The sequence below is a fragment of the Pseudorca crassidens genome, chromosome 19, assembly GCF_039906515.1.
Source record: "Pseudorca crassidens isolate mPseCra1 chromosome 19, mPseCra1.hap1, whole genome shotgun sequence".
Taxonomy (NCBI): domain Eukaryota; kingdom Metazoa; phylum Chordata; class Mammalia; order Artiodactyla; family Delphinidae; genus Pseudorca; species Pseudorca crassidens.
The window spans coordinates 42,901,235-42,929,162 of NC_090314.1; the positions used below are offsets into that span (position 1 = coordinate 42,901,235).

Sequence of the window (27,928 nt, forward strand, 5' to 3'; positions counted from 1 at the left end):
CACACAGAGGTGACTTGTTAAGTCAGCAACATAGCTAGTCAAGGGAGAGCTAGGACAGGTGTGTCGGGTGTGTGGCTCCCAGCAAGTGTTGGTTCTACGCGGCTGGAGAAGTGAGGGGCTGTTGGTCCATTCCTCAGCGAGTGTGGTAATGGCAGCTGACAGGCAGATGGTCCAGTGCCTGTGCTCTTAACCATTGCTTATTAACTGCATCTGAGAGTGGGTGACCAAAGTCATTGACTGTTCTTTCCCCAAACTCAAGCCATACCCTGATTTAGCCCAAGCAGCCCCTAAAACTGGGACCAAAACCTTTTAATTATGAAAAAGATAGATAAAAGGCTTATTTCCGAAGGACTCATACATAACAGGTGTGTACACAAACCTTTTTTGAATTTTATTTTTTTCCTCGGGTTGGAGATTCACCTTAACATGCATGCATCTTAAAACAGTAACAGGGTCTCGAACTGTTCCGAGCAGACATTAGACAAGCACAGGGGGTTGAAAATTCCTATTTAAAAAAAATGGAAATTGCAGTGGGAAATTGAGAAGTCACACACATATGGTGGGGTGGTCGTTTATCCTGCTCCCCCAAAAGCTGAATCTAAACTTCATTCACATTTTTTTATTACAATGACCCGACCTGATGCTTGGGTGTGCTGAGCCACACCAGGCCTTCCCCCAAAGGTTGTTGGTTCCCACTTCCTCCCAAAATGGCTCTGAGTAAGGGGAAGGGGCTCCTCTGGAAGTTTCCTCCCCAGCCTCCAAAGGATTGCCCGCCGGGGACAGCCGATTCTCCTCGTCCCTCTGGAGACACTCTTCATAAGTGGCACGTTTCAGGAGAAGGCCAGGGCTGTGTCACAAAGCCGCCTGCAGATGGCTGGTAGATTTGGGGGCAGTTTGAATGTTTTCCCTTTGATTCCTGTGCTCAGGCTGGAGCCTCCTCCCCACATTTCTGCCAGAAAAAAGTGAGGTCTCTGGTACTGGGGGAGCCACAGGTCTAAGGCCAGAGCTTCCTAAGGGTTGTTTTAAACACACTGTCCCTTCTGGCCCCTAACACGTGAGTAGCTCAAATGCTGGGGATTGCTGAAATTTCTTCTCTCCCAACCTGAATTGGTAAAAAGACAATTAGGAGGGTGGGACTGGCTACTGAGAAAAGTCCTGGGTCTTTGGTCCACCTCCCTGGGGCAGGCCCTGGCAGACTGTGAAGAGGGGAAAGTCAGTAGGGCAGGAGTATGTAGTCCCAAGCCCTGAGCGCTACCAGGGTACCTGTTTGAGGCCTAAAGCACAGGCAAGAGAAACAGAAGTAGGAAGAGGGAGAAGGGATGACGAGCTGCCTGTGGAGGGAACCTAGGGAGTGCCACTGAGAGCAGCCACAGGGGCGACTCATAGCACATCCCACAGACCAGTAACCCCTGAGCTAGATAAGGAGACATCGAGCATTGCCTCAGGCTGTGCTTCTGGAACTGCTGGCTTCCTAGCCTGCCCCATAACCCCCAAACTGCAGGGCACAGGGAATGAGCTTGCACTAGGGGACAAAGACTCAGTGGTTCATTAATAGGAACAAGGGCCAAAGGCCGCCTTCTAGTGGTCTAGGTGGAGTTTTCAGAGAACCCCTTACTTTGGTGGGGAGACCTGGGAGACTAGAGTTTTCTCAGCCATAGACTTTCAGAAGAGGGGCAGGGCGGGAGAAGCTGTGACTGGTTAAATGGCAGAGGGAGAGAATGGAGAAAAATCCTGCCCTGTCCCCATCCAGGCCTCACCCAGTCAGCCACGTTCTATTCTTATGCCTTTGTTCTTGGGAGACCAAATTATTCTGGGATGCCGTAAGACCATTCAGTTTTTCTTCATGGCTCCAAAGAGTGATGGTGAGGGTAGTCACTTCCCCTCAGACACCTGCCCAGAGAGGGCATGGTGGGACTTGGAGAAAAAACACAAAGGTTTGGGGATCACTTCACTTTCTCTACATTCAGACTGCAAACCAAATTTAACATCTTCATCGTTACAAAAAGAAGAGAAAAAACTTGTATAAAACCAGATAAATAGCTTTTAAACATTTGAATGCCAAAGGAGTTAAAGGACCAAACCCAAGGTTTTGAAGATAGCACAGAGAATGAGCTTTAAACAAAATTTAAAATCCACCAAACCACAGCTTAAATGTTTTGACCCAGTCAACAATACTGTTAGAAAAACAAAAAGAGCATTTAAAACAGAATGCTACCTCTCAAAATGTAAACAATATACAAAACAAAAACAAAAGCCCACAAAAACTCGATGTTAAAGAAGTTAGATACCTGGTAGCTCACCTTCAACTGAACACAACTGGTTACACTTTTCGTACACATGATGGCGACATGATCAGCAGACCAAATGCAGGAAGCCGAGGGAGCCCAAGGTTGTGGAGGCTGCAAGAGGACAGCCTGAAAAGCTTGGGAGATGCTGGGCTCGCCTAGGAGCAGATCCAAATTTTCATTCTTGATTAGGAGGTGGGGAAATCAAGTCCAAACATTATTCCTACTAATCCCTTCCTAAGTCAAATTTGTTTTCTCCACGAGCCACTTGGTTCCAAGTTCTTCCGGTCACTTCGCGGTCTTGCTGCTGACGTTCAGAGCTACCTACAGCCCCTTCCTGGGGCCAGGGCAGTTGTTTGGCCCCTGTCTGCCTCTTCCAGAAGGGTTCCAACAGCCCCAGTAGAGTCCAAGAATGCGGTCTCCATTCCTCCCTGACCTAAATACCGTGGGTTGGGCACAGAGATGGTGCTTGTTCCTGCTCCAGAAGCTGAGCTTGGCCAGGTTTGCAGGGAGCCAAGGAAACCAATCCATTCATTCAAAATGGTTCCACACACTTTCCTTCCATTTGCGGAGTTATCTACAGGTTTTACCGTGTCTCATCCCAAGACCCCAGTTCCTGGTGAGATGGTGAGAAGACGCAGGAATGTACCTCCCCCAACACAGGGCTGTCTTCTCTCCTAGCCAGACCAGACTGCTCTGACGGCATCGCAGAAGGACACAATTCTGAGGCTTAGGTAGCCGGCTCAGAAGGTGGGTAGAGATCCTGAAGGAAGCTGCAGGATGCCACTCCTGAGGAGGCTTGCGGGTGGCAGATCTGCGAAAAGTCTGGGGGGCCATCGAGGAAAACCAGATCCAAGGTTGGGGCCAGGTTGAATCGCACATCAAGCCTCCAAATTGGATTTCCCAGGTCAGATCCTCAAGTGGCTCAGAAGCAACCTCAGGCTTGGGTGCCACGCTCCAAGGTGGGGGGCACCACTCCCTGCTGGCCACAACCATCCAGGTGACAAACCACAGGGAGTCAGATTACCTACATGGCAGCCCTGGGGGTTGAAGAGGTATCTCTGCAAGGAGCACCCCAGGCACATGGAGATCTGCCCCCAACTAAAAAGCTCACCTACAAATGAGAGTGCCTGGGAGAAGGTCAGAAGGAAGTAAATGGATGGAGGGCATAGGACCTCATTCGATACTCATCAGCTTTGCTGGGCTTTCCCAAGGGGAAATAACCGTTTAATAAGCACGAGGGTCCTGTTATAGCCAAAGGTGCTTTCTAGTTCCTCTTGACTCAGTGGGAGGCTTTACAGAGAAGACATCTGAACTCCAGGGGCCGAGAGAGCCCAGGAGCTTGGGTGGTGATCATGGGGTTCTCTGAGAACCAGCTGTTCAAGAGCCCAGCAGCCCCCGACCCCTTACCATCCCATGAGGATGAACTCACTCCCCTCTGAGATCTTTGATTCTGATCCAAGATGCCTGATGTTGATCTGGAGTGTTCCTTCGGGAAGAACAGCACTTAGATGGAGGAATCATGTAACATTTCACTTGGAGCTGAGGCTGAAAAAGTGGAGGAAGCTGTGCACAATACTCCATGAAGTTAAAAGTTAACCTCGACAAGATCAAATGCAGCAGGGAGGGCAGAGGCGTCTAACCTCCTCTCCTGTGGCACCAGAGCGCTTTGCTCTGAGAGGACCCTTCGCTGGGTCTATGGGTGCTTCTCTAATCGAAGGGAAGTGAGAGCAGGTCAGGGATGGGGAGGGTGGATAGGGTGATGACATACATCGTTATAAATAGCAAATCTGGAGCAACGAAATTTCAGAAACAAAACCCAAATAAACCCACAAAGTCATCTCTAGCCCCAAGGTATCTTAAAAAGTAACAGGGTAACAAAAAGGAAACCCCTTTTTAACCTGGGTCAAATGGGGGGGAAATCAAGGGTAAGCAGGTGAGGTTACATCCTGTGAGCACGCGCACACACAGCACATCCCCTCCTCTCCAGCTAGTCTCTTCCAGTGTCACAGGCTGCAGTCGCATTGCTAAAGCCCTCCCCTACCCGCCACTCTGCTCCCCACCCTCCCATCCAGCCCAAATAACACCCTCTCCCTCTTCCAATCCCCGACCCCACATCCAGCACTCTGGCTCTGGCTGAAGGTAGAGGGTAACTACGTCAGGATGTTGGACATGAACTCGTTGAAGCGTTTGGAGTACTGCTCAGGGTTCACAGTTGAGATCTCCGCTCCCGCCTGTAATACACAGAGGCCCTAATCAGGAGGCTGTACCTAGGAGGGGCCTGGGTATTCAGGAGCCTCTGGCTCCACGTTAGAGTTGAATACTGCCCCCCGCCCCCAACTGGGCAGGCCACCTTGAGAAATGGTTCCCATGTCTCAGAAGTGCCCTGGCCCCGCTCCTCTGATTCACAATCCCAGGGCTGCTCCCACTGAAGCAGGAACAAGACAATGGGGAGACGGCAGAGGGGCCCCAGAGCTCTGGGGGGCCCCTGTTTAGAGAACAGTAGCTTGAAGCCCATGCGGAAACAGGCCTCTGGCGAGCAGTGTGGGCATGTAAACAAGGCTATTACTGGCGGTCAACAAGATGCATGACATGCCCAGCAGCCCTGGGGGAAGGAGCCAGAGAACAAAGCAAGTTGGGCATATCAGCCAGCTGCAGGGAGGGGATGGGACGTAGATGGCGGAGAAAGAACACAAGGCAACCAGGCGGGCTGCTCTTCCTGGTCCCTGTCCTGGGAGAAGGGGCCACGAGAGCATCCCCTTCGAGCAGGAGGCCTCCCTGGGGGTCTGAGGCCCCACCCCCAGGCCCGGATGGAGACACGAAGGACTCACCCCGTGTTTCACTGTTTTGGCAGCATGTGCAGCTTTCTTCTTAGCATCGTACGGCGTGAGGATATCGATGATGGCCATGAAGTAAACCTCCTTCTTGGGGGCACCTGAAGCGGGAGGGGAAGCAGGAAAGGAGGAAGAGCAGGGAGAAGAGCAGAAAGCAGCTGGGTCCATAACCCTCCAGATACGACACCCAGATTCATCCCTATCACTTTGAATGTGAGGAAAGGAATGACCCATGGAGTTCTTCTTAGAAGCTTTCATAGCTCTTATCTTATGTGATCTTCACAGCCACCCTGTGGGGTTGACGTGACACCATTTAGGAGGCTTTGTCCATCCCATGAACCAGAGCCAAACCAGGCCTCAGCTATCCAGGACAAGCAAAGAGGTGAAGGAAGGCCTGACAGAGAAGGACCCCAGTGCCCCAGAAGACAGCGTTACTGCTGGTGACCCAGGATGGAGGCAGAAAGGGGCCAAAGTCAGCAGTTACTAAGATGGAGGCCCACTGAAGAGGGGGAGGGCGGGTAGGATGAGGGCTGGGGGCAGGGCAGGCAGGCAGAGGTTCCTACTTACTTTCATGGCTTTTCATGGCATAGACATCAACAGAGGGATCAAATTCCCCAGGACCAAAGAACCGGGGAAAGCTGAGGAGGTTGCCAGGGCTGTCCGGAGGTGTGCCGTAGGAGCAGAGCAGGCTGCCCCCCGCCCCGTCGTGCTCACACTCCTCATCCTCCGCCCGCTCCTCCACCTCCATCTCCTCCTGCTCTGCCCGGTCCACATCGTGGATGCCCACCAGCAGGCTGTAGTCCATGATCTTCAGCTGGGCCAGGAACTAGGGGCGTGGGGGGAGGAGAGAGGGAAGGAAGAGGTTACAAGGGACATCTGGAGAGGCAAAGTGGCATCTGGAAAGGAGAGAAAAGGCATTCCTTTCAACTTAATTCTCCCATTCTGAAATACAGCAGAGAATAAGACATCAGAGCCTCTGCCCTCAACGAGCTCACTATCTAATGGAGAAGACAGTCACTCCACAAGGGCGAGGAGCTGTGGGAGTCGACGGCAGAGGGGAGAGGGCCTCCCTGAGGAAAGGAGTTGAGCCTGACCCAACGAATGAAGAGCAGTCAGGCAGGCAGAGGCTGTGCGAGTAAAAGTAGAAGGAGCACTGCAGGAAGAGGGAAGAGCCGATTCTGTCTGGGATCAAGAGGTGAGGTGAGGTGAGTGGAGGAAAGAGATAATGGAACGCTGCACTGCACCTTTCTCATCCATGTAGCAAGTGCTGGGGGCAGGATGGTATCTAAGCCTCCTGAGCCAGGACTCAATGACTTGGAGAAGAACAAAGAGCGTGGGAATGATACAGGATGGAAATGGCCAACTGGCATTCCAGTTTAACTAATGTGACGCCACAGCCACTGGTCCAAGTCCTCTGTGAACTTGCCAGCAGCCACCATCAGCCATGTGCCAGGCATCCTGCCATGGTCACAAATGAACCTGCAGCACTGCAGGAAACTGTCTGACTGACTAGACGGAGAATCATAACAGGACCAGAGGGGCTCTATGCACAGGCCCAGAAGACAACTAAAAGCATAAGAAGCCCCAGTGGTAGGAGATCAGCAGAATCTCCTCAGGAAAGAAAAGTGAGGGGCACCATTGCAAGCACCTCTGGACAATGCCCTCTGAAGGCCGAAGGAGAAGGGACCAGTGTCCCAAATGAATTGTGTTGACTGCCTTAAATTCTTCTTGAAGGCAGAGCAGGGAGAAAAGGAGGAAAAGGAGGAGAAAGACTCTGGACAAACCAAATGTCAGAATAAAAGCACAAACGTAGTAGGGGGTGGTTAAGGTAAAGCTTACTAACAAAAATAAGTCTGTTCAACCCATGTTCGCAGGAGCATTATTCACAATGAAGCAATCCAAGTGTGAGGGTTGATTTTATGTGTCAACTTGACTGGGCTACTGGGTGCCCAGAAATTGGGTCGAATATTATTCTGGATATGTCTGTGAGGGTGTTTATGGATGAGCTTAACATTTGAATTGGTAAATTGAGTAAAGCAGACTGCTCTCCCTAAAGTAGGTGGGCCTCGTCCAATCAGTCGAAGGGCTGAGAAGAACGAAAAGGCTGACTCTCCTGTGAGTAAAAGGGAACTCCTCCTGCCTAACTGCCTCTGAGCTGGGACATCAGTTTTTTCCTGCCTTCAGATGCAGACTGAAACATCAGTTCTTCCTGGGTCTCAAGCCTGCTGGCCTCTGGACTAAAGCTACACCATCAGGTCTCCTGGGTCTCTAGCTGGTCAACTGCAGATCTTGGGACGTGTCAACCTCCATAATTATGTGAGCCAATTCCTTACAATAAACATCTACCTATCTCTCTACACCCTATTCTGTTTCTCTGGAGACTAGAAACTAGATTAATTAGTTAACCTTAACTAGTGACCAAGTGTCCATCAATGGATGAACAGGTAAACAAAATGTAGTATATTCATACAATGGAATATTACTCAGCCTCAAAAAGGAAGGACATTCTGACACATAGCACAACATGGATGATCCTTGAAGACATTACGGTAAGTGAAAATAAGCCAGACACAAAGGACAAACACTGTATGATCTACTTATATGAGATTCCTAGAGCCGTCAATTTCACAGAGACACAAAGTAGAATGGTGGTTGCCAGGGGCAAGGGAGAAGGGGGAATGGGGAATTAGTGTTTCTTGGGTACAGAGTTTTCGTTTGAGAAGATGAAAAAGTTCTGGAGATGGATGGTGGGGATGCTTGCACAACCATGTCAATGTACTTAATGCCACTCAACTTCAAAATGGTTAAGATAGTAAATTTTATGTTATGCATATTTTACCACAATAAAAAAAATAAAACATTTGCTGAAGTTTATAGAATTTGGTTTTAATGAACAGGCTCCCAACTGATTAAAATAGGAGACACTGGGACTTCCCTGGCAGTCCAGTGGCTAAGACTCTGTGCTCCCAATGCAGGGGACCCGGTTTCTATCCCCGGTCAAGGAACTAGATCCCACATGCCGCAACTAAAGATCCCGTACGCAGCAATGAAGCTCCGCGTGCCGCAACTAAGACCTGGCACAGCCAAATAAATATTAAAAAAAAAAAAAATAGGAGACACTGAATTATCAGATATCACATTCATTATTTACCACCTGTCCTCCCCAAAGGAACTTCTCCACAGGAAGTCCTGTTCCAACCAGAATGCTGCTAGGTAAGTGGAGAATCAGAGCCAGAGAAAGGCACGGTTGGCAGATCTTAACAGCTGGTTTCCTGTCACTCTGACAGCTGGATGCCCCCTCCACTACGGGGACACCACCAGAAAGGAAGCTTGAAGAGGGGTTGGAACAGACTAGAGATGAGGGAAAGCACTCCAAACCGAGTTACACACGTTCTACTGGCACAAATTGTGTCCCCCCAAATGGAATGTACATTTGCACTAGCTTTAGATGCAAATAACTACCTACATGGCTCAAATCACCACCCTTCCTCTTGTCTACACTCCTGGGAAGTGGTGAATTCAATTTTTCTTAAGATTAAAGAGGTTTCTGCTCTGGGGACAAGAGGAGGTCCTGTTTAACCAAAGTAAAAACGAGGGTAAATATATACCTCTACATCCCGTTTCAGTTTTTCCAGGAAGTTCTTTTTACTCTCTTCTCCCACGTGCAACTTCTGCCCTTCATTGAGGAAGTCATTGTCTTTGAAGGTTGGCAAGTCCTTGGCCTGAGAGAGCAATAGCAGTGTTAGGCTGGTGGCCTGATTTGTTCACCCCAAGGAGTCCTCTGCTGGGGGCAATGGTACAGGAAAGGAAAGGATCCTCAGCACAAAGGTGGCCAAGCTGCCAAATCAACAGCTCAGTCCAGGGGTCTACAGTCCCAGCTTCGGGCAGGCAGGGATGGCAAATATGTAGCACGAGTCAGACAATGAGGACTGACCAAAGGACTTCCTGCTGAGCCCTGAGACTACCTCAGAGCTCAAGCAGCCAGCCACCCACGGATTCAGGCTGGCCTGAGATGGAAACTGCTAGCCCTCCAGGACTACGAAGAACCCAGCAAGGGCAACGGAAAAGGCTGGAGACCAAGGCCTAGGCCAAGGATGAGGACAGACACAAGCTCAGTGACACAGCATTTCACATCAACAGACCGCATGTCTGGGAACTAGGCTGGGGCGGCAGCAGAGGAAGGGACAGGATGGCCAACAGAAGGTGTTTTTGATTCCCAGCGACCCATTCCACAAGTGATCAGCACAGGCCCCAGCATACCTTCTCCTTGTCACTCGCTTCTCTGGCAACAGTAGAACCCTGAAAGGATAAGAGCCATCAGGAGGAGTCCAGCTGAGGCAAATTCCGTTGATCGAAAAAACATGCACCGGTCTTTAGGGAGAGGCAGCAGGTGAACTCAAGTAGGCTGGTTAGACTCCTAGAGGGGCCAGGAGGCAGCAACTTGTTCACTTCCTCTGTCACAGACCGCTTACAGAGCTCTGACTATATACCAGACACATGCTCAGAATATCGGGCTGAATGGAGAGACTCAGTCGCTGCCCTTAAGGAACTCTCCTTCTAACAGGGGAGACAGACAGTAAGCAGGAGTTACACGATTAATTAATCCATTAATTCCAATGGTGCTCAGTGGTACAGGGGAGAAGGCAGGACTCTGAGAGCATGTAGTACAGGGGCAGGGTCCAGACTGGGGAGGGGCGGTGGCCAAAGCCTGCTTCCTAGAAGAACTGATTTTGAGCCGAGCTCGGAAGGTTAAGTAGGACGTGATTAGGTGGGGGAAGGTGGAGGTGGAGAAAAGGGCAGGGAGAGAAAAGATCACAGGCAGCCTATGTGAGATCTGGGGAGGCGGAGAGCACGGGCACTGCAGGAACGGAAAGGAAACCAGTGCAGCCGCAGCAGAGAGAGGGAGAGTGGTGTGAGGAGACAGGAGTCAGGAAGCCAGGTTCAAGAACAACGGAGTGCTGTGGTTCACAGGCACACGTGTGTTTCTGTCCGTGTCTAGAAATGTGCTTGTGCTGTCAGTCCATGGGGCTTGGACAGCTGCCAGGGTGCCTGCGTCTGCACAGCCTGTCCCCGTACTGCTGCCCTCTGTGTGCACATCCCCCTGACAGGGGTGGAAAAACATCAATTGTTACATAAATATGGTACATTGGGGGCTTCAATAACCTCTTGTCACTGTCACCTGGACTTGAGACAGCCTTTGGCTCCTAAGAATTAGGCACATCAACTCCAGAGCCACTTGCCCATGCGAAAACATACACTCCGGCTTTCCCATTATGTGGAAGTTGGAGTCGTGGCCCCTCCAAGCCTCAGGGAGAGGGAGGCCACAGAGCTGGGAAACACAGGGCCCCTTACCTTGAGGTCATACTTGCGGTGTACAGTGAGCCGATGGCTGAACACGTTCCTGGTGACCACCATGTAGGTTTCTACGCCGTCCACAGTCAGGCGGTACATGCCCAGGAACTGTGGCAGAAGGGTATTGCCGTGACACTCCACTATGAACTAGAAAGGAAGGCAGGGAAGGAACAGGTGAAGGTGCCAGGATGGACGGGGCTCCTCCTGGGCTAACATGCTCCCTGGGATTCTAGCCTCTAGACCAGTGGTTTCCAAACTGGATTCTGTGAAGTCATGGGGGTTCCTCAGACTTACAACAGGTAACAGCCGCCACCACCCCTAACCGGCAAGGCAGAGGGAGAGGCTGAGCAGGCAGTGCAGAGCCCCTTTGGTTTCATCCGATTGGGATTCTGCAGGAAAATCACTGATCTAGGACTTGCATCTTCTCTGCCAGCCTGAAATGGGAAAGCCAAAGGGCAGAGAGAGGATGCAGAGGCAGGGCTGTGATGGGGTCGCCTGGGAAAACTGAATGGCTTCGTACCCAAAGCTCTCGCCCATGCCAGGCCCCAGGGTTTTCTGCTGTAACTCCCGAAACACCAGAAGTCCCTTTCACCACCTCTCAGGTGGCCAGAGAGAAGCCAGCTTTCCCTGAAGACCCAGGCAGGCTTCGGACAGGCACTCCCTGCCTTTCTCATGGGCAAGTTCCAGATGAGAGGAGAATGGGAGCGGGAAAAGCAGCAGCCCTGCTGAGCCGACAGGACCTCTTTTAGAAGAAATGAGGCAGGTGCCAGAGTGTGAAAACTTTCCAACTCTGACGAGACACAGCTGTTCAACTGGGCCTGCATCCATAACGTGCCTTCATTTCTTTTCTCTTTTTCTCAAGTAGGCATTTCACCTCACAGAAACACGGCCCTGGGGGAGGGCAAGTGCCTGGTTATCAGGAGGTACCTGCCATTACCAAAGAGGACCAAGCCCTCCCCAAGAAGCTCTACCGGGGGCTCCTCTCCCTCTTCCACCAACCCATCCTCTGCTGTTGAGGCTCTTGACTCACCATACCTGGTGGTATTTCTTTAAGATGTTGTGCATCTCAGCCACATCCTCGCTTGACACAGTCTTGATCACAAAGCGCCGGTCATAGGTGGTGAGAAAACGTGTGCCGCACCGGCCCTGGCTGTCGCTGTTGATGGGGGCGCTGCGCGTCACTGAATTCTGATGGACCAAGACAAAAGCTGGTCTTGGGAGGGGAATGAAGATTCTGACTTGTATTCTGAGTCTTCTCTTACGGGTCAGACTGCTCTAAGGCCAACAACACTGAGACAGATGGGACCTTACCCACCCCATTTCTCATGGGAAATTCACATCTTTCCCAAAAAGTCTTCCATAAGAGAGACAAGGGTTGTTCCTTACCACCTGCTCCTAATCCTTGACTGGGATGGGAAGAGGACTGACTGAAATATTTCTTTTCATTCTGATCCTAGAGAACTTGCTCTAAAAACTAAAACTCGGCCTCAGATGTTAGGGGCCTCGGCTCTAATCCTGATGCTCACGTGTAATAGGACCTTGGGTGAGCCACGGAACTTCTCTACTCTTGAGTTTCCTCACCTGCAACATGAGATGATTGTCCCAGTCTCTTGGGGGTGACGAAGACAAAGCTTAGGAAATATTCAAGAAGTCAAGCATAAAGAAGGAGTGGACACAGTCATCTTTATCTCCTGTATGTACCCTCATCCTGGAAAACCTTTCCCAAAGCAGGAAGCTGGTCTTCACCACTCTGCCCAACACCTCTCCCCTGACCTCAGACTCCTGTTTGTCTTTGCAGAGCTACGAGGCAGATCCGGGGAGCTTTTCTAGCTCTGTCCCTGCTCCTTCTCGGAGGCCCATTCCCATTAGGATCAGAAGGCAGGAGAAGCCTCAAGCGGGGAGGGAGTAGGGGAAGGTGTGAGTCAACCAAAGAGATGTGTTCACCGAGCAGATGCTGGGAAAAGACCTTCGGGAGGTCACAAGACAGAGGGTTGACAAGCATAATTCTACCCCTGCCTCATTTCCAGGCAGCATTTCCTGTCTCTTTAAGTCACTGGTAGTCTAAGAGCAGAGAGTCCCCTCCCTGAACACCATCTTCCCTGCCCCTATTTCAGTCTTGAGCACCATTATTTGCCCAAAAGTCTATCAGAGAAAAAATACAGGATGTGGCTAGATGGCCAAGGGGAAGGGAAAGAGCCACCATGGAAGGAAGATACCCGAGCAACCTTGCCAATAATGGCAAGAAGTTTTCCAAAAACCTCATGCTCCAATCAGGGCATGACTTAGTTCAGGGTCTGGTCCCAATAGGAGGGGCTGGAGGCCCTCCCAGCACCTCCTGGACACGGCTGGTCCTGACTGTGCAAGTCTCTGGCATCTCTTCCTCCTCTCACGTTCCCTCACCCTCCTCTTCAGGAGGCCCCCTGGATGGAGGACAGAGGAGAAGGAGACCCTGCTTCTCATGATCTACTCTGTGAAAGACTTCCTGGGAGCGGGATGGGAGGAATGACAGCATCTTACAAGATGTGAGCATGCATTTTAGATTTCACTAGGCTGTACTCTCCTTTTTTCCCCCAACAGACAACTGAAAATCAGCTGTATTTCTCACTGCTGCACAAGTGAAGTGGAAAATTCTCCCACCTTCACCACCAGGCTGTCTGCCAGGGGAGGAAGTCCAAGGAAGGTGCTGGGTGGAGAAGTAACAGAAGCCCCAGACAATGAGTCAGACTAGAATGTCCCTGATATTGGGACTGATTCCTCCCAGTAGGCCAAAGGCCTCTGTGACATGATCACCCCCCGAAGGGGGCAGCTGCCCTGCCATGCCTAGCCCCCCTCCCAACGTTAGGACAGGGGAGTTTAGGAGGTGGCACTCATACCTGGCAAGAAGTTACACTACCCTTGAAGTCTTCCTTTTATAATCTGTCTTATCAGCTTTAAGAGGCCTCATCTCCCGCTGGCAATAATTCTCTCTTTTAAGTCAAACTACGAAGGAGAAGGGTTCTTCAGCCTAGACTGGGAATGTCAGACTAAAATGAAGCAGCTTCCGTAGACCCCTCTCCCTCCCACTGTGCTCCCTCCCAGGGAGAGGAGCCTGAGCCTGTGACGCATCATGAGAAGCACTTCTAAGGCCCTCACTCCTCCAAGAGCCCACCAACACTGGAGAAAGACTGCCTGGGCTGGAGTGAGACATGACAGGAAGACGCAGCACAAGAACAGTAGACACGTTTGGTTCCCTACTTGTCCCGTGGCTTCCTGACCCCCCTCCACTCCCTAACCCCTACGATTTTGCAAAGACACCCCATACCTGGTAATCCTGATCATCAATCCCAAACCTCTCCCGGAGATTTCGGAACACCATGGGGCAGTACTCCTTAAACTTAAAGCGGCTGGGGAGGTTCTCTCTGGGGAAAAGCAGAGACATGTTCTTGTGAACTTCTTATTCCTCTAACTCATACACCAGGACTTCTCAAAGTGTGGTCCACAGGTCACCTGGATCGGAACAATCTGCAGCACTGAAAATGTAGGCTGCTAAGCCCTCAGCATTCTCGAGGTCAGTCTAGAAATCTGCATTTTTAACACACACTCCAGGTGATTCTGAGCATGTAAAAGTTTAAAAACCTCACATTCCTTGTATATACTTTGTAAAAATTAATCTAGCTGTATTCTTATGATTTGTGTACTTTTTCTGAGTACATGCTATCTTTCAATAAAATTTACATTAAAGGGAAAAAAAACCTTACCTGCAGAGAAGTGAGACTGAGTGTTGGCCCTACTTCACAAGTGCTGTACTTGCTGCAGGTAGGTGGCCGCATGTGAAGAGCTGCTGTGAGGTAAATGTCAGTCTGACTGCTAAAGGGAAAGGCTTTTCTCATCAAAGGACCCCCCTCCTCTGGAGATGCTCCTATCAATACATCCTGAAGATGGTTACACCCAGCAAGTCCTGCCCTTGGCTTCCACTGGGATGGAAGGAGAGGGTGCTTTAGATTGAAGAGGTCCTCAGTCAACTGACTGGGATCCCATCTTTCCATGAAGCCTCGTTTGCTGGCTGCTGGCAGCAGTCTACGTCCTCCCCACTCCTTAGTCAATCCACAGACTCCCAGGAGGAAGGAGATCACCTTGAAGGGATGCCTCCTCCAAATCCTCCATCTTGACAACAGTCAACCTGCTTGGGAACTCCCTTTCAGAAACATGGCCCTCTGTTCTCATCACAAGGAAAACAATTTTTTTTTCTATTTCTTTAATTCTGTGTCTATATGAGAGGATGGCTATTCACTAAACTTATTGTGACAATCATTTCATGATGTATGTAAGTCAAATCATTATGCTGGACACCTTAAACTTACACAGTGCTGTATGTCAATTATATCTCAATAAAACTGAGGGGAAAAAAAAAAGAAATATGTCCCTCTGACTACTCCAGGATGGTAGACTTCAAGGAAATAAAAAGCAGTGGCCTCTCATGAAGGCAGGGGCCTGATCTTCTAGTAAACAGCACTGCAGTCTTATAACTAGCATGTAAACAGTTGTTGAAAAGACAAAAGGAATCAAGAAAGATGAAAAAACAAATAAAGATACTGGATGTCCACTTTAGGCCAAGATGTCAATGTGGTGGACACCATGGACCCTGGTACAATAATGGCCACACCTGAGCCCGGACCTCTGGCACAGAACAATCCCCTTTCCTGCCTCACAGGGTAGCACTGCCTCTCTTTCCTTAGATGGTGTGATACTGGATATAATAACAAATATATATTTAGTCTTTGTCCTTGTTTCTGGCACAGAGCTCCTCAAATCTTTGGAATTTCCTAAGTGGTAAGAGTAATAAAGGTGTCTTGTTATCTGTAACAAACCCCCTTCAATCACACCTGAATTTATGTTAATGAGGTGACTTTTGTTAAGCCTCTAAGGATGGGTGCTCTTTACCAGGGGAGCCAACCAGGACTAGAGGGTTGGAACTTTCAGTCCCATATCCCTGACTTCCAGGGAGGGGAGAGGGGCTAGAGGCTGAATCAGTCGCCAGTGGCCAGCGACTTAATCAATCACGCTGTCATAAAAAAGTCCCCATAAAAATCCAAAAGGACAGGGTTCGAGAGCTTCCAGGTTGGTGAACACGTGGAGGTTTGGGGCAGGTGGTGTGCCTGGAGAGGGCATGGAAGCTCCCTGCCCCTTCCCACATACCTTGCCCTATGCCTCTCTTCCATCTGGCTGTTCCTGAGTTGTATCCTTTTATAAAAAACCGGTAATCTAGTACGTAAACTGTCTTCCTGAGTTCTGTGAGCTACTCAAGCAAATTAATCCAACCCAAGGGGGAGGGTCATGGGAACCTCTGAGCTACAGCAAATTGGTCAGAAGCACAGGTGACAACCTGGACTGGAGACTGGGGTCCGAAGCGGGGTGGAGGGGCAGTCCTGTGGGACTCAGCCCTTAACCTGTGAGACCTGATGCTAACTCCAGGTCGAGAGTGTCAGAACTGAACTGAATTGTAGGACACCTAGTTAGTGTCCTACAGAATTGCTTGATGTGTGGGAAACACACACATTTGGTATTAGAAGTGAGTAGTGATGTGAGAGTAGAGGAGAAACAGTTTTTCTTCTATACAGGTGGCCACTTAGCAAGTAGCAGCTATGAAGACAGACAGCTTCTAGAATATGATGTTATTACTTACTATGGCAGAGAGAGGCCACTAATGGATTTTTTCAAATCAAGCTTCTCCTCTGGGCTAACAGTCTGGGAATGGTGGGGTGACAGAGCCCAGCTGGTGAGGTGGTGGAGACGGTGAGACAATGGAGAGTGGAACCAGGATTCAAATGCAGAAAGGAAGAGAGTGTGAGCTGCAAATATTTCCTTGGGTGACCCACAGGAGGATGAAAAAGCAAGGCCTCTAAAGGGCTTACAGCAAGCCCCAAACTGTGCCAGGTGAGGCAGCTGCGCCATCAAAGTCCGAGACAAAGACACCAGTGTTAATCCAAGAAGCCACAATGAGCAAAAATGGGAAGAATGATTTTAGATAGCGCCCCTGGGCACCATGCTCAGCCTGTTGTTCACACGCTAGTTGGAAAGAAAGAAGCTTGGCTGCATCCCAGGCCAGGAACATGCCTGGCAGCTTCTTGCCTCAGACTAAGATCAAGATAGGGCCACTGCTGTCAGCCTCGTACTAGATACCTCAGCTCCCGAGCAGCTCACTGTTAACTAAACTGGCCCTAGATGAATCACTCTGGGCTGAGCCACAAGCCCTGAGGGACACTGGAGGTAGGCTGATAAAGGACTGAGATGACAGGACGGCACAAGGGGGAGAGGCACATAATGAATGCATTTTCCCAGCCAGTTTTTCAGCTCTGTGAGCCAGGTGTTGCTGTCACATCCTGCTAGGTGCTTGCCTGTCCTCACCACGGTGAGGTTTGGGAAGCTCTCTGCCTTGAGGGAAGGAACTGCCACAAAACCTGAGCCCACTCAGCAGGCAACTTACTTATTGAAGAGATGATTGTCCACCTTGATCTTGCTGTATGCTTTGAAGTCATCTGGCATTAGCATGACAGGGACAGGGACATTGCTCAGCTCATTGATCTGTAAAGCAAGGGGAAAGTGAGGTTCTCAGCCAAGGCACCTGCCTCAGAGAGAAAATATGCTACACCGTGGATGCCACCATCTCACCAAACACATGTCCATGGATTCCCTCCTTGTCTTTTTTTTTTTTTTTTCTTTGGCGGTACTCGGGCCTCTCACTGTTGTGGCCTCTCCCACTGCGGAGCACAGGCTCCGGACGCGCAGGCTCAGCGGCCATGGCTCACGGGCCCAGCCGCTCCGTGGCATGTGGGATTTTCCCAGACCGGGGCATGAACCCGTGTCCCCTGCATCGGCAGGCGGACTCTCAACCACTGCGCCTCCAGGGAAGCCCCCCTCCTTGTCTTTATTTCTGTTCTTTTCTTCAAATAAGTTCCCAACTTCATCTCTACCTACTGAAATTCTCTCCACCTGATAAGGTCCAGCTCAAAAGGCACCTCCCCTATGAAGCTTTCCATGATTCTCTAGACCATAAATGTTCTTTCCTATCTCGGGATTCCTGAAGCATTGTTTGTATCCATCCTTTGGCCATCTCACAGCCTCCCTCACGTTGCAGTTAATGCTTACAAACCTCACAAGCCTGCTTGACTATAAGCTAGGCAAGATCCTATCACTGATCTTTGTAAGCAAAGATCATCTAACTGACCTTGGAGGCTCCACACATGGTACTTGGCACCACAATTTGCATATGGCAGGTACTATATATGTATTTATCAAATGCAATAATACATGGATCTATGAATAAATATCACCCAACCTATGTGAGTATTAATTGAGGGCTTTGAACATCTTCATTACAATTGGGGATCACTCAAGAAATCAGCCTGGGGCAAGAAAAAAGCTGGATGGGTTTATGTGGGTATGTAACTCTTATCTCCAAAGTAAAGGATTAAATTTAAAGTGAGCAGAAGAGGTAGACATCTGGCCACTGGCTCGTTCTTACTCTCCTAATTAAAGCAGGGCCAGGCCCTAAAGCCATGTCCTCTCTTGTGCTGAACTGGGGGAGATGCGGGAGGGTGCCTTGCCCCCACTGCAAACAAACCTTCTCATTGTCCTTCATCCCCCCTTCAGGGAGCTGGAGGCTGCACAGGGAACTGGCTTCCCATTGGTGCAGAGCTGAGAGGGCAGCTCCTGCCCTTGCCCATCCCCAGTTTAGCCAATTAGTGGTCTAATTAGCCGCAGATGTCCTCTCCCATCACAGCAGAGTATTTGACATTTGACCCTCAACCCAGTTGCCACTAATGCATTCAGGATTTAGAGAGGAAACCTTAGTCCCGACTTAATGGATAGGGGGCAAGGGGAGCACAGTCTTGTGTCTCCTGGATACTTTCGTTGCAAATCCTATTATCTCAATGAGGCCCCATGTGGCAGTGAGGGAATAACCTAGTCATTAGGACTCCTCCAGGAGCATAAATGGGGGGAAATACCATGTAATTTGCTGCTCCTTTCATGTTCCAAACCTTTTTTATTTAGAAATGTCAGAGGATGGAGGAAGTTCAAGTTAATGTAGTAACTGGGCTGGGGAAACCATACCTTCCTAGAACTGGTGAAAAACTCAATTTACTCACAGGGAAATGAAGGAAGGCATAGGAGTGTATGTGTATGGGGAGGGGCCGTAGGGTAGCAGTGTAAGTTGGCAGTGGGGCAGAGACAATAAACTGCTGGCATAACTGACTGGCATAAACGTAAAAGTACAGCGTGTATGATTCCATTTATATGAAATTCTAGAATCTATAGTGACAGAAATCCAGTAAGAGGCTGCCTGGGTTGTGAGGGGTGTGGATGATTATAAAGGGACGTAAGAGGCGCAATTCTAGGCTATTAGAAACGTTCTATATGTTGTTTAGGATGATGACTACATGAGTACATCATTTTGTCTAAAGTCCTCAAATCGTACACTTAAAATTCCCAGCATCCAGGTCTGAGATGCCCACCACTGGCTCAACAGCCACAGAAAAAAAAGTTCTGCCAGTTACCATTCCAGGGGGTGCTCACAGGGCAAGCTGGTTGTTTAGTGAGCGACTAGAGAGGAAACCATTTCGCATCATTTTTCTGCCAATAGAAACAATTCATTGTAGCTGTCCCACTTCCTTTTTCCTGGCATATTAAGTCTGGCTCTGAGAGTTTAAAAAAGTTAAGTTCTGCCTTTTCTAGCTTATTCCACCATGCTAGAAAGAACATATCACTGGCTCAAAGAATATGGTTTTATACCAAAAGGTTCTAGTATCTGCTACTGATTGATTTGGGTTAGTCTAAAATCCAGACTCTATGCCATGGCCAGGGCTTGTTACTGGGAGAACTAGGAAAGACTAAAACACTTGCTTGCGAGGGGTCAATTGCCCCTTAGCCAGGATGAATTATTCTAATAAGAGCTATTCAGGGATGTTCCATTCGTTAATTCTCTGTGTAATTCTAAGTGCAGCATAGTTTGAATAGTTGTAAGCTGGTCAGTTTTTAGTTCTCAATTCATCTCTATTCTTGACTATAGGAATTTCTAACAGATGATATATTGCTGAACAATTCATATAGCTGAACTACGTAGACGCACCCTCATTTCCACTGGGCCACACGCAGATGATTCACTCTAGGGATCAGCTGTACTATTTTTTCTTTTTTTTCGTTGTGCTAAATTTTACATCCCCAGAGAGTTCTATTCAATTTCAGTTGAACAAGCACTTACTGAAATACCTACTACATGCTTCATTTTATGTTAGGGAGAAGGGAGTGTGCAGCAAGGGAAGCGTTGTGTGCACTGTGCACACAAAAGTGGGAGGCTTATCCTTTTATCCGGGAGATGACACAAACCTATGATACAGTAAATCTGGAAGTCAAGGAGCATTTAAGTAAGTGAGAACACAGGGACGGTGAACAGAACAGCCATGTCAGAGGAGGGTGAGGTTAATATGGTCAGAGTCAGACTCCCAGCCCTTACACCTCAGGCTAGAAACGGAACCTAATGCCCCTCCTGGTATTGCCAAGAGCACTTGACACTGGAAGAACCCACAACAAGATCACGTTACACCCTGCCTAAAAATCTTCCACGGCTCCTCACCAACCTCAGGGTAAAGTTTTAACTCCTTCAGCCTAGCAATTAAGGTCTTTCCTGATCTGGCTCAGACTCTGCCAAACTTCTATTCAGTTAACTTCTACTCAGTGTAGCCTTACTATGTGCCAGAAGCTGGGGATACAAAAATGAAAAGATATGGTCTCTGTTTACCTGGGAAGACAGATAACAAATAACAAATACAACGTGATGAGTGCTATAGAGTTATGAATAAAGGTAGACGGAAAAGTAGCTTAAGAAATGACTGATTCTGCCTGGGCATGGGAGAGCTGGTGGCTAGAGGAAGCTATAGAGAAATACCCGTGAGAAAGGCCTACGAGGGTAGTTCTCCAAAAAAAAAAGGAACAAAACACAAAACCCGAGGAAGGGAATCCCAGCTGTGGGAACAGTCAGAAACAAGCCTCAGAGCTGTAAAAGTATACTGCCCGTTTTAGGTAGGCGGGCGGGGGGAGAGTGGCAGGGTAGGACAGAGGTAATAAGTAGTGGAGGGAGACAGTACAGGAAAGACAGGTGAGCAGCCTCACATATTATCAATATTAGTAAATAACAGCTGCTTCTATTTATGGAATGTCTGTAAGTGGCCAGTGCTTTATATTATTATATATATCATATATCTCACATATATATCCTATTCTATATTTCTAATATTTAATGGTCACATTAATTATTATTAATCTGATTTTGCCTTTTGCAAAAGGTTCAAGGCACCTCGCTCAAGGTCACACAGACAATATGTGTAGAGTCAGGATTTGCTCCCAGGTCTGCTGGTGCCAAAACCTGGGCTCTGTTACACTGTGCTGTGCAATCCTTCTTATGGGCAGCTACCCTGGCTAAGGTAGTGTTTTCCATTCCTTTCCTCTGTCCTAATAATCTGCAAGGAAAGTGTTATGCTCATTTTATAGAAAAGGAAAATGAATCTCAGAGAGAAAAATTACTACTCCAAAGCTATACTAAGGGACATAGCCTGAATTTGAACTTAGTTTTTCCACTATATGATAAATTTGGACTTAACTCTGCAGGCAATGGGAAGTCCTCTCAGGTTTAAGTCCTCTCAGGTTTAAGTCTGGGAATTCACATGATCAGATGGGTGATACAGGAAGGTAATTCTGAAATCAAAATCAAGTAAGGATTGGACAGGGCAAAGGTAAGAAGCAGCAAGACCATTTACGGGGCTATTACAATAGTTCAGGTAGTAGACTATGGCAGCAAGACTAGAAGAAGCTTGAATAAAGCTAACAGAATCAGCCAAGATCTCACTAAATAACACTTCTGTGAAAGCTTCCCTGTCTTCCCCAGGTTGAACTAGTTACTCATTCCCATGTGCATCTTTATATCGTAAATATCACATTCGCCTGGGTTATTGTTTGCTTACATGTTTCATTTCTCCACTAGACTGTGAGCCCCTAGAAGGAAGAGACTACCTTACCCATTTTTATGTCCCTAGCAGAATGGCTGGCACAATTAGTTATACAATAAATGTTGGTTGGAGGGATGGATGGCTAGAAAAGGGGGACTGAAAGATGGCTAACACTAGGATAAAAAGAAAAAGAGATAGCAAAGCTGCTGTGACCATGCCTAAGGTTCATGGCCTGGAAGATGGGAAAGATGATTAAGGTTAGCTACTGAGGCTATGACCAGAATGTAAAGAGTCTTAAATGCCAGGGAGAGGAGAATAAAGGAGAGTGACCAAAAGCTTTGAAGCATGAAAGGTTGTGACTAAAGCAATGTTTCGGGAAGACGTGCCTTTCCTTTACTATCTAGCACATTTCTCGGCCAACCTCCTTCACCTTCAGCAGAAGTGCACTTGCGGAATGCAAACTCATTGGAGTAGCACGATAAACAGAACATATTAGGATGGTAAATGTGTTGTATCTCACATCATGTAAGTGGTTTTTGGATTATCCACAAGATTAACTCTATGAGCCATCAGCATAAATAATGAGGAGGCTAAACAAGCTGAGTGAGAAACAACTTAGAAGCAGAGGGTTTACCCTGTGCTGATCCTACTGGACATGAGAATTCAGTCACTAGTTCTAGTCCGGTGAACTTCTGATTCCAGAAGCCTCCACTTCCCTCTGCGACCTTCATAGGGATTGCTACCCAGGAGGCGCGCGTTGGGCATGCAGGCTTCCTGACATGTCCCAGGGTTCTGTGGGTGGCTCATCAATGGGCTGGCCACCACTGACAATCATTTGTTACCTGCCACCATCAGAAAACATGACGTGTTGGGGAACACATTCCCGAGACCAAGGAGGTCCAAGCGAGATGTGAAACTCCAGAAAGGAAAGGGGCAAGAACAGAGAGCCACAGGTGCCAACAAATCCACCCCTGGGTTTATTCCTCCTTTTTACACCTTGGTTTTTCTTTTCCTGTTTGAGTCCCCAGTGTTCTCTGTGAGGTGGGAAGGTGTGCTGAAGGACAAATTCATCCAAAGGCTTCACTAGAGCAGGAATATTTACTAAAGATTTTTTTTTGGCCACGCTGCACGGCACATGGGATCTTAGCTCCCAGGGATCAAACCCATGCCCCCTGCATTGGAAGCGTGGAGTCTTAACCACTGGACTGCCAGGGAAGCCCCTATTTACTAAAGATTTTTAAAGTAGCAGGAAAAGAGAAAAAGGCAGGGAAAGGAGGTTCTGGGTCTGCATTAGGCAAAGAAAATGTGTGGACAGAATGGGGGTAGAATGTGGGAGAGAACTGAGCAGACTTAAGAATAAATCTGTTCCTCACACCATTCACAAAAATTAACTCAAAATGGATTACAGATCTAAATGTAAGAGCTAAAACTAAAAGAGTTTTTCTTAGAAAACGCTGAGTTTTTCTTAGAAGAAAATATAGGAGTAAATCTTCACGATCTTGGGTTAAGCAAACCCTTCTTTGATATGACACCAAAAGTACAAACAACCAGAGGAAAATAGATAAATTGGACTTTATCAAAATTAAAAACTTGAGCTTCAAAAGATACCATCAAGAAAGTAAAAAAGGGCTTCCCTGGTGGCGCAGTGGTTAAGAATCCGCCTGCCAATGCAGGCAACACAGGTTCAAGCCCTGGTCCGGGAGGATCCCACATGCCGCGGAGCAACTAAGCCCGTGCGCCACAACTACTGAGCCTGTGCTCTAGAGCCCGCGAGCCATAGCTACTGAGCCTGCACACTGCAACTACTGAAGCCCACGTGCCTAGAGCCCATGCTCCACAGCAGGAGAAGCCACTGCAATGAGAAGCCCATGCACTGCAACAAAGAGTAGCTCCTGCTCGCTGCAACTAGAGAAAGCCCACGCACAGCAACAAAGACCCAACACAGCCAAAAATGAATTAATTAATTAATTTAAAAAGAAAGTAAAAAAGATAACCCAAAGAATGGGATAAAATATTTGCAAATCATGTATCTGCTAAGGGACTTGTATCTACAATATATAAAGAACTCTTACAAGTTAATAATAAAAAGACAAACAGCCCAATTTAAAAATGGGCAAAAAGTAATTGGCAAAGGATCTTAATAGATATGTCTCCAGTGAAAATATACAACTGGCCAATAAGCACATGAAAAGATGTTCAACGTTGTTAGCTATCTGGGAAATGCAAATCAAAATCACAATGAGATACCATTTCAAATCCACTAGGGTGGCTGTAATGAAAAAGACAGACAATAACAAGTGTTGACAGGATGTGGAGAAATTGGAACCCACACACACTGCGGGTGGAAATGTAAAATGGTGCAGTTACTTTGAAGAACCAGTCAGGCAGCTTTCCAAATAGTTAAACGTAGTTACCATCAACTTCCCCTATTCCTTCTAATCACTGGGATGAGGCTTCATACATACCCGGTTCCTAAAATGGCCAACAGGTTATCAAGCCAGGTCTGCCTCCTCCGGTCTCCACACCCCTCTCCCAAGCCACCTCTTCCCTAACTCCAGACCCTCTGGGCTGTATTTCATTCACTAAAACTCTGGTTGTCTCTCTCTATTAGTTCTCCCCTGACAGATCCAAAGTCTTCTGATTTTTTTCTCCCTGTTTCCTACACAGTCTTCCTCTGCAAAGTCCAGGGGCTGCATCTCTTGTCCACAAGAGGAGCTCCTGTTACAACACTGAGTTCAAAGGCCTCTTTTTCCACCCAGAAGTAAACCAACCACCTCATGAGAGAGTATGTAACTGACTTGTACTACAGATAAAGACATATCCATCCTTCATGTCTCATATACCATCAACCATAGACCGTCACAGCCTAAATGCTTAAATGGGTGAGAAACTAAAGAATCAAAGAAAAGGTGGTATCTGAAAACTTACACTGCAAAAAGTTGCAACGATGGGCTTCTGAAGGAAGGTGACCTCCAAGAAAGGCCATCAATCCACCAAAACAATGTGGTCCTGACCCCCTTGAGAACTGCAAGATTTTATAGTCTTCTGGGGAGATGCTCCATTTCCCAAGGGGACCCACGAAGTCCTAGACCTTATTGCAGGCTAAGCGAAAGCAAGAAAACTTTTGACTAACTGAGCTCCAAAGCTCGGCCTGTCCAGGGCAGTGGTGCCCAGTGCATCTCCCCCTGAGGTGTTCGCTCATTATGTCCAGAGGCTTGGGTCTTGCTTAAAGTCAATGCCTTCCCAGCTAGCTCTCAAACAAACTTTCTTAAAGTTAGCAAAACTAGAGGGTGACTAGGAATCACAGATGCCTCTTCATCTGCCAGAGACTCATTGCCTGCCTATCAGAAAACCAAGCACCACATACACTCCTGGGAACTGGCAGGCACAGGCACACACTCCTGACCGTAACATTCAGGTTCTCTAACAAGACCATAATTCCCATCTGTCCTGGCACTTGGATGAGAGGCAGGACAAGGAAAAGGAGGCAAAGAAAACGAGACCTCCTATTCAAGCACCACCATTGGCCAACACAGCCCACAGTACTGGACAACGAGCTGCGTCTTTTGTTGTAACCACAGGCGACCTAATCCTCCATCCAGGGCCTCCATTTCTTCACGTATAAAATAAGGGGCCCGAAGTCCCTTACGACTAGCTGTAACATTCCTGACTCTCAGACCTCTACCAATTCTCCATACAGACAGGATGCTTTCTAGTGAGAAACAAGCTGCACAACAAAATCAAGGATTGATTTCAAGGCAGGGACACAGGGTTCACATTTTGATGACCCAGTTTCCCTTGCAATGTTGTCAGATGACCCCTGAGGCAGCAGGAAGCAGTGGCAACAAATGCTGCTGGACTACTGAATCAAAGCAGCTCCCAGAAGTCTAGGCATTAAACCAGCGGTTCTCCCTACCCTGGCCAGGATGTCCACCTCAGTGGGGTTACTGAAAACAGTAACCTGCCCAAGACCCCCATGTGCACTTCTGTATTAGCAGTAAGGATCTAAAACCCCGGCTCAGACTATGGTTCATCAATCTCCAGCCAGAGGCTCTTCTAGAAAAGCAAAGCAAAAAGTCCTGCTGGCCCTGCGCCCCTTTGTCATCATTTGGTCTTGTGGGCAATTTCAAGTGCTCAGAAAAGTCAGGGAGCCTAAAGAACTGATATTCACGGGAAACTCAAGCCATTAGCTTCATTTTTCTCATTCCAAACTTTTAGTTGGTGAAGCTGGCATTTCAGGTCCTCTTACTTCCTCTTCTCATTTCCGGTGTAGGGACTCAATGAAATGGTCAGAACGCAAGGAGCAAGTGGCTGGAAGAGAAAGAAGATCCCAAACAAACAGGACACAAACGAAGTCCTCCAGATCAAACACTGTGCGGGGCTCCAACTTCCTAACAGGAGCTGTTGGCCAATCTCAAAACACCCCAAGGATCCAGGAAACCTCTCTCTCACCTTAATCACTGTCCATTATCACATCCCATGACCATACAGTAGAAAGCTCACTAACTGAGAAGTCAACATCTTTGACAAGAACACCACAGTATTCAGGAAGACACATCATTTCTACTATGAGTGGTCCTCATAAGCAGGCCTCACCTTCTCTCAAATGGTTACATTCTCCCTTCTCCCTAACCCAGGAAGACCCTGGTAAAGTGTCTGTGGTCCAAGGAAGCCTGTGCTTCTTCAGTTGATACATCTCGTTCAAGAAGGAAAAAAGGAAACCCAAGGAGGATTTCCAGTCAGTGGCCAGGAGGTCTGGAGGATGGGGAAACTCTGAGCAGTCACACCAACCAAACGACCAGAAATAGAGGAATACTCAGGCAGGCCAGTGCCACCTGCCCTGTCAACTGGACAGTGAGCTAGGCAGCCAATTATAAGGAACATGGGGAAAAACAAATGCAACAAACGGGGTGAGGCGAGAAGAGAGGAAGAAGGGATGAAAGCCATTCCACCCCACCCAGGCCTTCCCTCTGCGCTCCAGGAGCTGCTCGAAGCCAGACGCAGGAAGCTTGAGGGACTGGAGAGGAGGGAACGACGCGACGGCATACCACCGACGGTGACACCAGGCCTCGCGTGGCGCGCGGGGAGGCACACCCGGCCGGGACGGCGTGCAAGGGTGGGGTGGGCGTGCAACTGGCTTGCCAAGGGGTTGCAGGCGTCACTGGCGGGGCCCGCCGGGCAAAGGCCCGGGACTGCGGGGGGCGTGAGCACGCGCGGGGCCGCGCTCGGAGGGGCGCGCGCCGGGGAGCTGGTTACCGTGTGGTTCACCCCCCACATCAGGACGCTGAGGATCGGCTCGCTGGCCCGAAATAGCTTCACTTTCTGGCACACGAAATGCTTCTTCTTGGTCTTGGTCTTGCTGGCGCTGAGCGGCGCCACCGCCACCGCCGTGGTGCTGGTGCAGTTGGACGACATGCCCGGGGCGGCGGCGGCGGCAGCGAAAGAGGGGGCGTCCGAGACGGCACACAAGCCAGCGGTCCCAGGCCTCCCCCGGACCGATCCCCACCCCCGCTCCCTCACCGCGCCATGGTCGCGCCCGTCCCGTTACCTCCCCACCCCGCCCCGGTGGTTCCGTCCGCCCCACGCTCCGCCCTTCTCGCCCCGCCCCAGGGAGCCGGCAGGCCCGCTCCGCACCCCGCCCCCGGGCGGTGCAGCAGCCCCGCAGTCACCAGGCCCTTTCCTCCCCGCCTGGGTGGTATCGCCCGTTTTGGGGAGGCAGCGGCCGCCAGGCCCGCTCCTCCTTCCCGGGCCTGACAGGAACTGAGCCGGCCTCCGCGCGCCCCAGAGCCCCGCGGCCGAGCGGGGAGGGGAGGAGGGCTGGGTAGGTCTCGCTGTCTACCGCGGGAGGGTCTCCCTGTTCGGGGCCCCAAAATTTAGCGTTTGGCTCTTTCCTCAACCTGACGTGCCAAGATGGCGGCGGCGCCACTGCTCCGGAGGGGAGGAGGGGCGGAGGGGCGGGAATGCGAGGAGGGTGGGACGTACCATCCCCACCCCGGGGGAGAGAGGAGGACCACAGCGAGGGGTAAAGTCCTGCCGGGAAAGGAAAGAAACGCCCCCTCGCTGCACCCAGGCGTGGATCTTCCCACTCCCCTGGGCCCCGGGGCTCGCTCCACCCGCAGGACACGCCTCCTCCCCCCAGGGCCAATGAGAGGAGCCAGCCGGGAGCCCTGGGTTTTATGAATGGGTCCCGCTCCCACCCACTGGCTGCCGACCGCCTCCCGCCAAAGGGTCCAGTTAAGGGACAGGCCGGCACCGTAAGACACCTATCCTTCGGTAGAGAATTATAATCATCTTACTCTCTGGCTCACTCGATGAAATCTTTGAGTAAACTGTCCACGGTTTGTTACATAATTCCTCTCAGACTAAGGCTCTCCATTTTATACTGGACACAAATTGCGGATCAATATTGTTCTGTATGGGAATTCGTTACTCAGCACAGGTGGCTTTTTGCACAGTTACAAAAATAAATGTAGCCTTT

General features: G+C 49.2%; 1 protein-coding gene across 2 annotated transcripts; it reads right to left on the reverse strand.

Annotated features, from left to right (window-relative positions):
* Positions 1-370: 370 nt before the first annotated feature.
* On the reverse strand, positions 371-27,450 carry PIP4K2B (phosphatidylinositol-5-phosphate 4-kinase type 2 beta). Of its 2 annotated transcripts, none has more exons than XM_067715041.1 (10): positions 27,433-27,450; positions 16,935-17,032; positions 13,773-13,869; positions 11,507-11,659; positions 10,472-10,618; positions 9,380-9,418; positions 8,728-8,841; positions 5,687-5,945; positions 5,117-5,220; positions 371-4,519 (listed from the first exon to the last, which is right to left on the reverse strand). In XM_067715041.1, exons 1-10 carry the CDS (start codon positions 27,433-27,435, stop codon positions 4,439-4,441), a joined length of 1,095 nt encoding a protein of 364 aa, XP_067571142.1. In that variant the 5' UTR covers positions 27,436-27,450; the 3' UTR covers positions 371-4,438. The 2 variants fall into 2 exon arrangements, with proteins under 2 accessions (XP_067571142.1, XP_067571141.1); XM_067715040.1 differs by lacking the exon at positions 27,433-27,450 and adding an exon at positions 26,707-26,985.
* Between the last annotated feature and the right edge of the window lie 478 nt (positions 27,451-27,928).

Excerpts from the sequence above, each read along its gene's own strand:
- PIP4K2B (XM_067715040.1), bottom strand. The coding sequence starts at position 26,865 with ATGTCGTCCAACTGCACCAGCACCACGGCGGTGGCGGTGGCGCCGCTC. Across the intron at positions 11,660-13,772 it reads TTGATGATCAGGATTACCAG|AATTCAGTGACGCGCAGCGC; the intron begins GTATGGGGTGTC and ends TTGGTCCATCAG. Across the intron at positions 4,520-5,116 it reads CCAAAACAGTGAAACACGGG|GCGGGAGCGGAGATCTCAAC; the intron begins GTGAGTCCTTCG and ends TGTGTATTACAG.